General features: G+C 37.5%; 1 protein-coding gene across 6 annotated transcripts in view; it reads right to left on the bottom strand.

The window, feature by feature from the left end:
- Positions 1-6,094: 6,094 nt before the first annotated feature.
- PHF3 (PHD finger protein 3) overlaps positions 6,095-13,795 on the bottom strand; it is an 85,957-nt gene continuing 78,256 nt past the window's right edge. For all 6 annotated transcript variants that reach the window (XM_025890359.2, XM_025890360.2, XM_025890362.2 and 3 more), the window contains 3 exons: positions 11,734-11,823; positions 9,407-9,602; positions 6,095-8,963 (listed from right to left, as the gene is read on the bottom strand). In XM_025890359.2, the coding sequence (XP_025746144.1) occupies positions 6,838-8,963; positions 9,407-9,602; positions 11,734-11,823 (2,412 nt within the window). In that variant the 3' untranslated portion in view covers positions 6,095-6,837. The remainder of the gene's footprint in view (positions 8,964-9,406; positions 9,603-11,733; positions 11,824-13,795) is intronic.

Genomic DNA, 13,795 nt, shown 5'->3' with positions numbered 1-13,795 from the left:
TGCCATTGAAAAGTTGTCATACTGATTCTATCTCTACCATTCAAAGCATTAACTTGTGAAAGTCCGTTTTACCCAACCACCCGTTATTAATATAACTGTGAATAGGATTTTCTCTCCCCACCCCACTCCACCACTGCAGATGGGAAAGTAGTTACTGCTGCTGTTATTTAGCATTTTTAGAGTTTAATATTTATGATAATTTGGCCACTAAGAAAGCTACTGACACCACCACTGACACAGTGCAGTAATAGGGAGGACTATGTGGAGAAAAAAAATTATCTTGGTATAAGCAACTTGTAAAGTTTGAAAGGAAAAATACATAATTATCTTATTAAATGGAGAAGAGAGTTTACAAAAAAAAGGACTGGTGCATGGTTAACGTCTCAATGCTATTAAGCAGAATTTGGCATGTGCAGGGTCCAGTCTGTATAAAGAAACCAGGTAAGTAATTTATCATTTGAAGGATTTTAGATTTGGGGGGGGTTTGTTTCTGCCACCATTGCAATCAGAATGCTGTAGATGCCCTTGGAGGGCCCCAGAACTCAAGTTAAGACCTTTGGAACCACTCAATGGGACACAAATTGCCCCCAGGTGTATTCAATTAGAAAACGTGAGCAAAGATATAATGTAAAACTGCAGAATATTCTCTATATAGATTCAAAGTAGTTTTTTTTTTTAAACAGAAACCATGCAAGAAAACTCTGTCCAATATTTGCTGAAAAACTGTGACCTAAATTTGTTTTGGTCCATACTGTTTAACTTTGGTGATATTAAAATCATAACTGCTCTTAAATTGTTTTGATGGCTGATAATTAGATCTAACTTTAAAGATACACATTTTATGTATAGAGGCAAGAAAGTTGTTCTATGTAAGGCTACCAAAGCTTCAGTGAACCACACCCCCATCACAGCAGGCTACATGTTCTCTCATAATAAACGCAGAGCACCTATCCTTAAAGCAGCGCTTCCCAACGTTTGAGGGGACCCCTGGAAGCCCATAAATCTTCTGGGGATCTACAGAGTACTTCTTTCCTCAATGACAATTCCATGTGAAGCCAGATTTTCTTCATGTATTTCAAACAAAATGACATACTGCGAAACACTGAATGCAGAAGCATATAAGAGAATCCCCGTCTTAAGTCAGACTTCAGATGTGCAAAAAGGAAAACAATGACATTCTAAGTTTAGTGTAAGTTATTTTTCATACAAATGTCACATTAACGTAATAGGTAGATTACTGTCAAACATTTTTTAAATTGTAACATTTAATTTCTAAATTGCTAAGTGATATAATCCATAAATATTTAGGGTTCCCAGTAATTTTTTAGATTAAAAAATTGGGTCCTGAACCCAAAGTTTGAGAATTACTGCTTTTGAGCTGCTTCTGACAGCTGCACTTTCACATTAAGATGTGACAGCTTGTCTTCTACACTACACTGCAAGCTCCAAGAGACTGGAGGCTAGCTAATGGTAAGAACTTAAAACTGCTACCTAGCAATTTCCTGTAAGTCAAAATGACTTGATGAAAATCTAAAATTTCATGTGGTGAATTATCACTATTCATTTTTGCTATCCTTGGGATGACAGCGTTGAAGATTTCCTATGATATGCTTCTCCAAAACAAAAATTGATACAGAGTAACTTTGTTACAATGCTTCTGAAAGTGTTGAATGGAAACATGTTTTATTTATTTTAAAGATTTTATTGATTTGACAGAGAGAGACATAGCGAGAGACAAGCAGGGGGAGTGGGAGAGGGAAAAGCAGGCTTCCCTGGGAGCAGGGAGCCCGATGCGGGGCTCGATCCCAGGACCCTGGGATCATGACCTGAACTGAAGGCAGACACCTAACGACTGAGCCACCCAGGCACCCCATGTAAACATGTTTTAAAGTAAAGGTGAAATATCTACTAAACCAGGTGATGGCAATGTTTACCTTTTTCAATATTTTTTTATTTATTTGACAGAGAGAGCACAAGCAGGGAGAGCGGCAGGCAGAGGGAGAGAGAAGCAGGCCCCCAGCTGAGCAGGGAGCCTGAAGCGGGGCTCGATTCCAGGACCCCGGGATAATGACCTGAGCCAAAGGCAGACGCTTAACTGACTCAGGCACCCAGGTGCCCCAAAGTCTACCTTTTTAAAGATTTTTTTTAAAGATTTACTTATTAGATAGAAAGTCCAAGCAGGGGGAGGGGCAGAGAGAATCCCAGCAGACTGCCCGCTGAATGCAGGCCTACTGTGGGGCTCAACATGGGGCTCCATCTCACGACATCATGACCTGAGCCAAAACGAAGAGTCCAACGCTTAGAGCCACCCGGGCGCCCCTTAAAGATTTCTTTTAAAGAAGTTGCTGCAAAAAATCATTACTTTGCAGGGTATTCTTTTAAAATAAGGAATATTTTAAAAATACAGCTTGGGCAGATATATCCATCCACACAATTATTTCACAGAAAAAGCAAAGGTATTTGGGGATATTCGTAGTAATACTGAATTCACTGCCTTTTCTTTAAGTATGTATGTTGGAGTTTCCCCCCATGACTCTTCTGAATCTATAAAGTAGACTCATGTTTTCAAGACACTTCTAAGCTATTAACCTAGTATTTCTTGCTCTATACATGAATTACTGAAATTCTTTATGAAGCAGGAATCAAAGAATCAGGGTCGGCACCTTTTAAAAGAAGTAACCAATTCTATTCATGATTTCGCTTGGGAGACAAAAGTCAATAGTTGATTATGTATATTGCCCTTTGTTGTCATTAGTTAAGTGGTAAACTGACCAAATGTTTTAAAGGGATCCGAGACTGGAATAGTGCAACTGATATATTTAAATGCTAAAATTAAGTAAACTATTTGCTTTAATAAAATGATTCATTAGCTCTCATAATGCATTTAAAATTAATTCATATCCATCTTTAAAACACAGCTACTGGGGCGCCCGGGTGGCTCAGTCGGTTAAGCGTCTGCCTTCGGCTCGGGTCATGATCCCGGGGTCCTGGGATCAAGCCCCACATCGGGCTCCCTGCTCAGCAGGAAGCCTGCTTCTCCCTCTCCCACAACCCCTGCTTGTGTCCCCTCTCTCGCCATCAAAAAATAAAATTTTAAAAACACACACACACAACTACTGGGGCATGGGGCGGGTGGGAGGGTGCTCAGTAGGTTAAGCATCTGCCTTTGGCTCACATCATGATCCCAGGACCCTGGGATAGAGCCCTGCATTGTGCTCTCTGCTCAGCCAGGAGCCTGCTTCTCCCTCTCCCTCTGGCTGCCACTCCCCCTGCTTGTACTCTCTCGCTTTGTCAAATAAATAAAATCTTAAAAAAAAAACCTAGTTATTAAAAACTAAAAACATCTGATTTAAATTTACCAGTTTTCTGTTAACACATATACCTGTGTCAACAGCCAAGTGGCTGAACTGTCAACTCCATTTTCTATTGTTGGTATTTTTTCTTAACTTTTAAACATATTCACTCTGGCCTGAGAGCTGTTAAAACTCCACCAAAAACTTGGTTCACCTACACATAAGCTAAACTTAAAAATTGTGGTAAGTAAAATGGTCCCTCAAAGTTGTCTACATCCTAATCCATGGAACCTGTAAATAGGTTATATGGCAAAAGGGAACTGAGGTCACAGATGGCTTTTAGGTTGCTAATCAGTGGACCTCAAAATAGTAGGTTATCCTGGATTATCTGGGTGGGCCCAATGTAATCACAATGGCCCTTCCAAGTGGAAGAGGGAATCAAAGGATCGGAGATGGCAACATGAGAAAGACTGAGCCCCCTCTTGTTAGCTTTGAAGATGATGGAAGGGACCATGAGGCAAGGAAAGTGGGTGGCCCCTAGAAGCTGGAAAAGGCAAGGGGAATGGGTTTTCCCCTAAGACTTCCAGAAAAGGAATGCATTCTTCCAGCACCTTGATCTCAGCCTGCTGAGATCTGCTTCAGACTCCTGATCTACAGAAATGTACAATAAATTTGTGTGGTTTTAAGCCACTAAGTTTTGAATAATTTGTCACAGCAGCAATAGAAAATAAGACTTGAGAATTAGGATTTGAAATGAATATAAACTTAGCAAATCTATACAAGGGAACCACGGGTTTTTGTGTCTTCCTTCTCACTTTGAGCAGTTGGGTTGTTCAATAAAGGGTTTCAGACAGATGGGTGGACTAGAGAGGAAAGGGGATACAAAAGGGACATACAGAGTCATCAGGCTTCTGTCTCTCTCTCCTGTTCTCGATTCTCATACAACTGGCATGCACACAGACCTTGGAGAAAACCAGAACTGAGCTAGAACTCAGTTCTGACAACAGCAGTCTAACCTTGGGCAAGTTTTTAAATTCTTCTAAGTACAAGTTTCATCAGGAGACCTCTAAGGTAAGTCTTCAACTTTCAGGCTGACCAAGGCGTATATAAAGCACCCCAACACAAGGTCTGACATAGAGGGTTCACAGAGACTTTCTTATTGCCACAAGGATTACAAGAGGTGGACTTTTTAAGTACTGAGACACCCTGGTACATTTTACTTAATAGACGTATGTATAAACCATCTTAAGATGGTTCTAAATTTATTTAAAAAGCATCAAACTGTTGTTATAGAGCAAGTTTTCCTTAAGACAGGAAAAATAAAGATGAACTTCATTTAACTCACATTTATGTAAGGCTAGTTATAGGGGAGACTTAGACTGAGAATGGCTTTAGATGTACTTCTCACTGACAACTTTTCTTTCTCCCTTTCCTCACAAGTTAAAATCTCAGTCATTATGCCTATACTTCTCCCACTCTCCACAATACTTCAATCAACGAGGGGTCAACAGAGTTGGTTGTAACACTTAACCCTGTAATCCCAGGAGATGGCCACTGCTACTAATAGGGGCCTCTACAGGAATGTATCATGTTCCAATGAGATAGGAAGAAAGAACTTTCAAGCAAGCATCGCAACAATATATACAAGAAGCTACTAAGAAGTAATCAAAAACTAACTTAAAGGCTTTCTTCCATTCTCACTCTTCTTCACTTGTACCTTGTTAAAAAAAAAAAAAAAATCCAGTGTCTGCTCAACCCCACAACCAGATAAATCAGAGAAAGCAGACTTACTAAAACATACATACTTGAAATAAAAAAGCTAACTTTTTGGTTTGAGGTGGTTTTTTGTTTATACTAAAACCCTGAAAACAATTTCTTCATAATTGTGCAAAAGATGACTTTAGGTTTTGTTTGCAAACTGACTCGTTTTCTAACAAGTTAATTTCCAAAAGAAAAGTAGACCAAAATTAAACAAACTTTATTTAAATACAAGTCCTGTTTCAGAACTTTTATGATGATTAATTTCGGAGGATAAGGATGACAAAAAAAGGGCTGCAAATTAGACAAAATATTTGGTTTTGAATTTACACCCCTTTTCTCTCCAGTAAGAATAGCAAAGCTGATTCAATTTCAAAAGCTTTAACTGTAATCTTTAGACTTTTTAAGAAAGCAAGCTTTATCTTTTTAATTTTGTGAAGTCATTTATATTTTTCCTCATTAATATAGATGAGTAAAAATACTGGTCCCCCTCCCCTTTTTTGGTCTCAAGTGTTGGTATCTTTTGGTAGCTACTGCTTTAAATTATAGCAATCAATACGGTAGGTAACTTAGGGTGTAAATAAATTTAAATTTGGATTAACAATAGCCTCCATGTGCTATTTCAAGCAGAACTAGCATAGAGAACTGGAGAGTTATCCCCCCATCTCCACCAACAAATTAGAGTTAATTATACATTTTACAAAGAGATTCACACCACGTTTCTCTTAAATAAAAGTTCTGTAATGATTAGTCAGTGTATCAAATTTTGATGGTATACAAGTTTTCAGAAACATACCTATATAATGGGTTATAGCTACACACTTTTTCATTGGTAGTTCTCAATTCTAACCTCTTTAGAACTACATGATTTATCTCAATAGCCTGTAATCCATGACATAGAAATTGTTTTTCCCCCCATCTATTGCCTGATCTAGAGAGCTATTACCTGTATGTTCTTGGTGGAGAAAGAGTTTAGTATCTGATAATTAAAGCTTTAAAGAAGAAATGCTTTTACTACTGAATTTCAAACCACACACACAAAATAGGTGAGAAATTCTTTTATCATATTTAGAATCAAAATATCCCTTAAAATATTTACATTTTACAGTAAAAAGGATAGCAAAACACAAGATCATGTACAAGCTTAAGTATTCAAGTTTCCAAAGAGCCAAAAATGAAAAGGAAAAAAATGGCCTACCACAAAGTTGTAGTATATGGTAATAAATGCCTTCAATGAGTGCAGATTAAAGCAATAAAAGTACTCCCTTGGGTGTCTGATTCTTAGTCAAAAACTGCTCAACTAAATGATTAATATAATCTGATTATGAAGTTGCTTGGCTTTCTGTTGCTCCTCTACAGTTTCTTTAAAAACAGTGCAATTTAAAACAAACTTACAGAGCACACATTACTCTCAAATTAGTCATTATATAAAGGACATTCACTAGAGGCAGTAAATATATTCCATAGTTAACCATATTTACCAAGTAAGGAATAAAACTAAAATTTCTAAGCCTTTATTGCATATTAATAAAACAAATCTTTGAATATACAGCAATGTAAAACTTTTAAAAATATTAAATTCCTATAACTAGGGACAGTTGGTATGAAGAAGGGGTGATGGGCACTGATACAGAGAGCACTCTGCACCAACACACAGATTTTATTGTTCTGCAAACCACCAATATTAAAAATTTAAAAGATGGCACAATCCTAGCAGGCAATCATAAAGTTTTTAAGAGACAACATTTCAGTTATTTAAATGTAATCTTGAAGCAGCCTGCAAATTTTACCTTTTGCTTTTAGCTCTGTCAGTGTGGTCCCTATCTTTGTGGTATCTATCTCTGTCCTTTTCTCCTTCTCTATGTTTACTTTTCTCTCGTTCTTTGTCCTTTTCATGGTCTTCACTTTTAGGTTTGTCTGGTTTCTTGTCTACATTCCTACTATCCCGGCTTGCTTTTCCATCTGCTCCTCGATCACCATGTGATAACCGTGCCCTCTCTTTATCTTTGTGCCCTTCCTCCCTGCTTTTCCTGTCTCTGTCCTTGTCTTGGGTTCTGTCTCTGCGTCTATGCCTTTCAGATTCTTGCTCCCATTCCTTTTCATGTCGCTCTCTTTTCAAATGGTGTGAATCACTATAAAATCTCTGTCGATCTCCTTTACCCCTATTAAATGGCCTATCCAGTTGCTGTTGATCTGGCCTACCCCAAGGGTCACTATGGCGCCTTTCTGGTCTTCGAATGTCTTTAACCTGGTAAAAATTTTGTGGGCCTATATACCTTGATGTTTGTGAAAGGGGACCCATCATACGTTGTGGCTGGCCTGTCAGATGAACAACAGGTGGCCAGGGAACCATGGGATTCTGAGCAAAGCCAAAGCCTGGAGGGGGAAGTAAAGGGGGTGGTAAATGTGGTGGAAATCCAAACATGCTTTGTGGGGGAAAATTAGGAGGCCCTGGAAATGGAAATCCAGGGGGGCTAGACTTGAGATGCTGAAGGTTGGGCTGCTGTGGCCTCATGGGTGAAAAGTTTGCACTTGTTCTGGGGCTGGTGCTTCTGGAAGTAAAGTTGATGCTTTTAGAAGGAAATTCTGATTGACATGTGTTTCCAACTTCAAAATGAGATGATGCTGCTGTCGATCCTCTTCGAAACGGGTGCACAGTTTCGATATTTTGCATTAAAATATCCTCCTGTAAGGGTTTTGCTTGTTCTGTTTGAGAAGTGTGTATGTTTTCTACCAACGGTGAGTTTTGTGCAACCCCTGAATTTTCACCCTGCTGAACACATGAGTTTTTCTCTACAGAAGACAACTTTTCCTCTACATTGATTTGTTCCGTTAAGTGCTCCTTGTGTGACAGACCAGGCAGGATGTGTTTCTCTCCATTCCGGCAATTATCTCCATCCTTGCTTTCTGAAGCAGTTATCTGCTGACTTCGTCCTGCTGCTTGTCTAGGATCCCGTTTCAGGTTGATAAACTGTGGGGACCTTGTTGTATTAGCAACAAGGTTTTCACTGCAACTGACATTACTGTCTATGTTTCCTTTTCCTACATTAGACCGGCATGGAGAACTAGTATTTGAAGTCCGATTATCTTGCACATTATTCTCTTGATCTTGCAGCAGCTGTCTTTTTAATGTTCTCTCTTTATTCTCCACAGTTTCCTCCTGTTTTGACTGAATTGATAAATTTGCTAAGAATGCTTCTGTAGAAACATCTGGTGGCTTACCTCTGAGGCTAAGACTTGCCAAAGGTCCAGGAGAAATGGAAGAAGACCCCATTACTGATGTTTCTTCTCCTACTACTACTGAATTAACTGTAGATTCTGAAAGATCATCTACTTTAACATTTACCTCCTTGGCTTCACCATCAGTTGCTTCCACTTTGTCTATTTTCTCTGCTTTGGGGTCAGCTTGCTCATTTATAAATGGAATTTCTTTGAGAGTGTTTTGTTCTATCACTGATTGAGCCTGTTCATATACCTGACCAGTAGTGCCCAAAAGGCTCTGAAGTATATCGTCCACAGGAAGAGGTTTATTTGCTAATTCCAGAGTAGAAGGTTGATTTTCCCAGCCAATCAATACCCCAGGAAGGAATCTTAAAGGTTTTGGTGGCTCTTGTTTGGTGACTTCCACTAAAGGTTCAATTACTGTTGGAAGGTCTTCCTGAAGAGTTTGCTGAGGCTTATTTCTCTGCTTATGTAATACAGTTGTAAAAGAATTAAAAAAGTCATTTTCTTCCTCTGGTGTTTCTTCTGTGGAAACGTCTATTTTACTTTTTTTATCAGGTGGCAAAGCCATTGGTACACTTTCAGAAGTCTCAGCTGTGTGACTAGTACTAGCACTAGCACTATGTTGCCGTTTCAGTTTTTGACGGATAATTAAGCCCAACAACAGATTAGGTCTATGCAGTTCAAGCCCTGTATGAAATAAAAAACATCAATTAACCGTCATTTTCGGGACACCTGGGTGGTTCAGTCGGTTAAGCTTCAGCTCATGTCATGACCCCAGGGTCCTGGGATCGAGCCCCATGTTGGGCTCCATGCTCAGCTGGGAGCCTGCTTCTCCCTGTCCCTCTGCCTGCCACACCCCACCCCACTTGTGTGCACGCACAGCTCTGTTAAATTTTTTTTTTAAATCTTTAAAAAAAAATAAAATAAAATAAAAACAGTCATTTTCAACCATTACAATAAAGGGTACATTTTTGCATCCAGCTTATTACAGTCTATTAAATGGGTGCCTGCCCTGTCAAGTCAGCTCTAGAGGGCTGGATCCTGAGAAAGCAAGCAGAGTCCATTTTGTCACTCTGGTCTCACCTCCCACTTTATTTTATTCATACTCTATTATTAAAATGTATACCTACCAGGTCCATCAAAAGGCACAAGAGGGTGTGGAATTTTATCTGCAGCACCCAAAGGAATAAGGTACATATCTTTAACCTGCTTCATGTTGTTAGCAGCTACTCCATAGCGCTTTCTGCTACTAAAGTACGCAAACAGCAAAGTATAAGAAATTTGATCTTCTTCAGTTACGGGTGTGAAGCGAACCACACAAATTTCCTATTCAAGAAAATAATAAATGATTGTTTAAAATAATAACCTAAAGAACAGCTTGGTTTTAAATATCATTTCTCAATTATAGTAATAATCTAGTAAATTTTATAGTGATGATTACCAAATAACATGATTTACCAACTTAAATGCAGATAAAAAGAGTAAAGGGAAGCAACTCTTAGGGAAAGATCTTCGCTGATCCACTGATAGATCTGTTTTACCTGAAGGTGTCCCATAAGACACTGAGTCCCGAGGCAATTAATTTGCTCAAGGTGACACAACTTTCAGTGATAGAGAACATATTTAAACCCAAGTCTTTTGGTGTCTATATTATCTCATTTATATGTTTATATGTTTTTATATTTATATGTTACAACCTTCACGAAGGGCTGCCTGTGTTTTCAGCATACTGAAAATTAATATCACCTACCACCACCACCCTGCCATGTACACATACACAAAAACACTCAAATCCACTGAAAATCCCATTTACAGGGACTGGATTTAGAAATAAAAGAAGCTGTGTGAAAGACCTCAAATACACAAAGGCCATAAATTTTGTAGAATCCTTTCTTTGGCTTACTTATTTGGCACACAAATAAGTGTGCCTCTGGGTACTAGGTTTTGTTTCCAATAGAAAAGAGAGTTCCAATGTAGTATTAATTTGGTAATGTAAAAAAAATGGATGCCTTTTCATGAAGGTACATAGTCAAAACAGAGAGAGCCAGAACTGCTACAAGCCTAAATTAATGCAAGTTCTAAAGAAAACGTACAGATGAGCTAAACTATGGCTCTACCTCTTACAAAAGGTCATCTAAACTGTCCTCTTTTAGGAGTAACAACTATTATAGTGTTTCAGTCAGTTCAGAAAGGAGGCATACTATAAAGTGTTAGGCAGAAATATATGGGGTAGATCAAGAGTGATTCCCAAAATGTCCAAGGGTAGTACCTTCCCAATGCTTTCCCATGACTTTTACTATCATGAGAAAGTGATAGCAAATAAATATTGTAATATTTTTTATAGTGCTTCAAAGTTTACTTGTATTCTAACACTATCAATTTAAATTCTAAAATCAATTATTGAAAAATATATATTCTTTTTAGCTTGAGATCATCCATTTTGGATTATTTCTAATCTTACTAGATGTGTCTAATCTTAAGATAAAAAATTAATGTTCTCTTATTTAAGTTTATTTTTTGAATGTATGTAATATGCTAGGTACTATCATCCTTGGAGGTAAAAACAATTTCTTCTAATGTAAATTTTCCTGTGTAGTACTGTTCTACACATTAAAGAAATGATAGAAAATATAGAGAGAGAAAAGAAAAAAATAATATTGTGATAGAGGCTACTAATTATCACCGACTATTCTCTTCCTTTCCTATTACAAAAAGAAGCCTTTTTAGCTGGGTACATCACCATCCAATAGAGATAACATTTCCAGAGATTACATTTCCCAGCCTTCTTAGCAGCTTACATAAGGCTACGTTACTAAAAAGTTCTTGCCAATGGATGTTAGAGGAAGTGAAAGGATAACAGCAATTTCCAGGTCTTGCTTTTAAAACAACTAGACAGGCATTCTTCCACTTTTCCCACATGAGTTGGTAAGTCAGCTTTGACCACGTTTGACTGATAAGGGTAACACTCTTGGAAACAGCCAAATAAAGACAGAATGAGACTGGTCCCTGAAAGATCTTGTAGAATCAGAGCCCCAGAACTACTCTGAACCACTGACATATTAAAAAAAATAAACTTCTATATTCTTTGAGCCACTATACTTTTAGGGTCTCTCTGTTGCAGCAGCTTAGCCTATGCCCTAAGTAAACAAATGTCTATAATCAAAGCAAGGCAAAATTCCAGGAGGAATCTCAATACTTAATTCTAAAACATTTCTTCCAAAACACTGACACAGAAATCACTAAGAAAGCATACCAGCAGTCAAGAAAAACCCACAAAAGGAGTGCTGGGCTGTTTTGAACCTTAGCAAATGGCTTTAGTTCAGTTTTGTCAGGCATACTATGTAGATTTAGAATTTGTCTTGGCTCCTTCCTCCAAGGTACCCTGCATATAGAACTCTCAGTGATTTACTTTTCAAATATTCTCTCATTTTGGTATAACTAAAGAAATTTCCCTTACCTTGGTTCCTGATGCTTTAATTTTTTCAACATAATCCCAGACTGTCTGAGGCGATATCCTGCCACCTACTTGAATACTATCTGGTAGATCCTACAGTTAGAAAGAAAGGTGAGCGTCATATACAAAATATAGTATAATAGTCATAATTCATTTAAATTTAGCTCTAAGACTAATTTGAAATGGTAATAAAAAAACAAGTAAAAAGATTTGCATCACAGAACATAAGAAAGTACAGGGGCAGCAATCAGGCTTGACCTCAAATGTCAACTCCAAATAACTAAGGTGGGTACCCAAGATACAACTGAGATCAAATCTGAGGTCATGTCAGTTCTCAGCAGGAATGACAGGCACAGTAAAGGGGTAGTGGCAAGCATACGACACATTAAAAATCCAGAAAGAATACAACAGACTTCAGAATATTAGAGATGGTTTTTCTTCTCTGACCTCCCCCCACCCCGCCCCCTCTTCTTGGTGGTAGTGGGCAAGGATATCATTTATTCATTAACAGCTGCATCTCAAAAGTTATTAAGTTTAATTATAGTGCATATTTTTACACAGTAGAGAATAACATTGTAATAATGCAAATTCATTTTTTTAAATGGTAGAATCTTTCTGAAAATAGATGACTATACATAAAATCAGTTAAGTGTGTAACTGAAAATATTTAAAACTAATCAGTATGTTTCTATTTTTCTAAGAAGCTGAGAACTCATAAAAAGCACAATTAATTGATATTAAGTTTATTTAAATTATTAATTACTTTAAATATTTATTTGGGATTTTAGTCCTAAACTAAAAATAAGCAGAAAGCAGAGGTAGAATTCAGGAAAGCAACCACATAGAAACTGGCTTAGAAAGGAGAGTAATTTGTTTAAGATCAAATTCCATTGTTTAGGACTTCTTTCCCATTTAAAAGAGTTCTCATCACCACAGACTGGTCAAAGACTACATCTCTAAACAGATTTGTTCAAAAAGAATATCCTGGGTCCATTTAATTTTCCTCTTATAAAATCAATGTTTCTAAAATATTACTTGCCAAGCAAAATGTATGTAAAAGTAATAATTAGGTTGCTTATTAAAACATAATGCTAAACAAATAAACTGATCAACATTAGTTAAGCCACATTACATGTAAACTAATTTCAGCTAGGGGCGCCTGGGTGGCTCAGCTGCTTATTCCACTCAGGCTTTGCACTCAGCAGGGAGCCTGCTTCTCCCTCTCCCTCTGCCTGCCACTCTCCCTGCTTGTGCTCTCTCTCTCTCTAATAAATAATTATTTATTTATTAAATAAATGTTAAAAAAAAATTTTTAAATGTGCTCTAATAATTTATTAAATATTTTTTTAAAATAAAAATTAAAAAATAAATGGGGCGCCTGGGTGGCTTAGTCGTTAAGCGTCTGCCTTTGGCTCAGGTCATGATCCCAGGGTCCTGGGATCAAGCCCCACGTCAGGCTGTCTCCCTGCTCCGTGGGAGGCCTGCTTCTCCCTCTCCCACTTGACCTGCTTGTGTTCCCTCTTTGGCTGTGTCTGTCAAATAAATAAATATTAAAAAAAAATTAAAAAATAAACTAATTTAAGCCGAATACAAAGAAAAGTAACATTAATAGAAAATATAATCTCAACAAAAATGCAGTACCCATGTACTGATTTATTTTCCTTCTGCATAAACACAGAAAAATAGAACTTTCTTCAAAATAGTTCAAAAATGTCATATTTTCTCATTTATCATAATAGTATAGCTGCTTACTTTCCATAAATATTCTAAATTAATATTCCATAAATATTTCTTCCTATTCCTGCAGGTATAAAACCAAGGGTACCTGCAGCAACTACAGTCATTGGTCTCATGAGACCAATCAACTTGCTGTAATGTTTCAACTATAACCTGCATCTCATTCACAGAAAGAAGCAGGAAGAACTGTATTCATGCAGTTGGGAAACATAAGCAAGGAGAATGAGAAGAACTGTTAACAAGAAAAAATCTTCCTGACAGGCTAATACTGAAGACCATACTAAGTAGGTCAATCTTTTATCAAGTCTATATTTAAAGAAAAACTTAA

This window comes from Callorhinus ursinus, unplaced genomic scaffold (assembly GCF_003265705.2).
Source record: "Callorhinus ursinus isolate GAN/ISIS: 27379988/994484 unplaced genomic scaffold, GSC_fseal_2.0 scaffold22, whole genome shotgun sequence".
NCBI lineage: Eukaryota > Metazoa > Chordata > Mammalia > Carnivora > Otariidae > Callorhinus > Callorhinus ursinus.
This window is presented reverse-complemented; position numbering and strand designations above follow the sequence as displayed.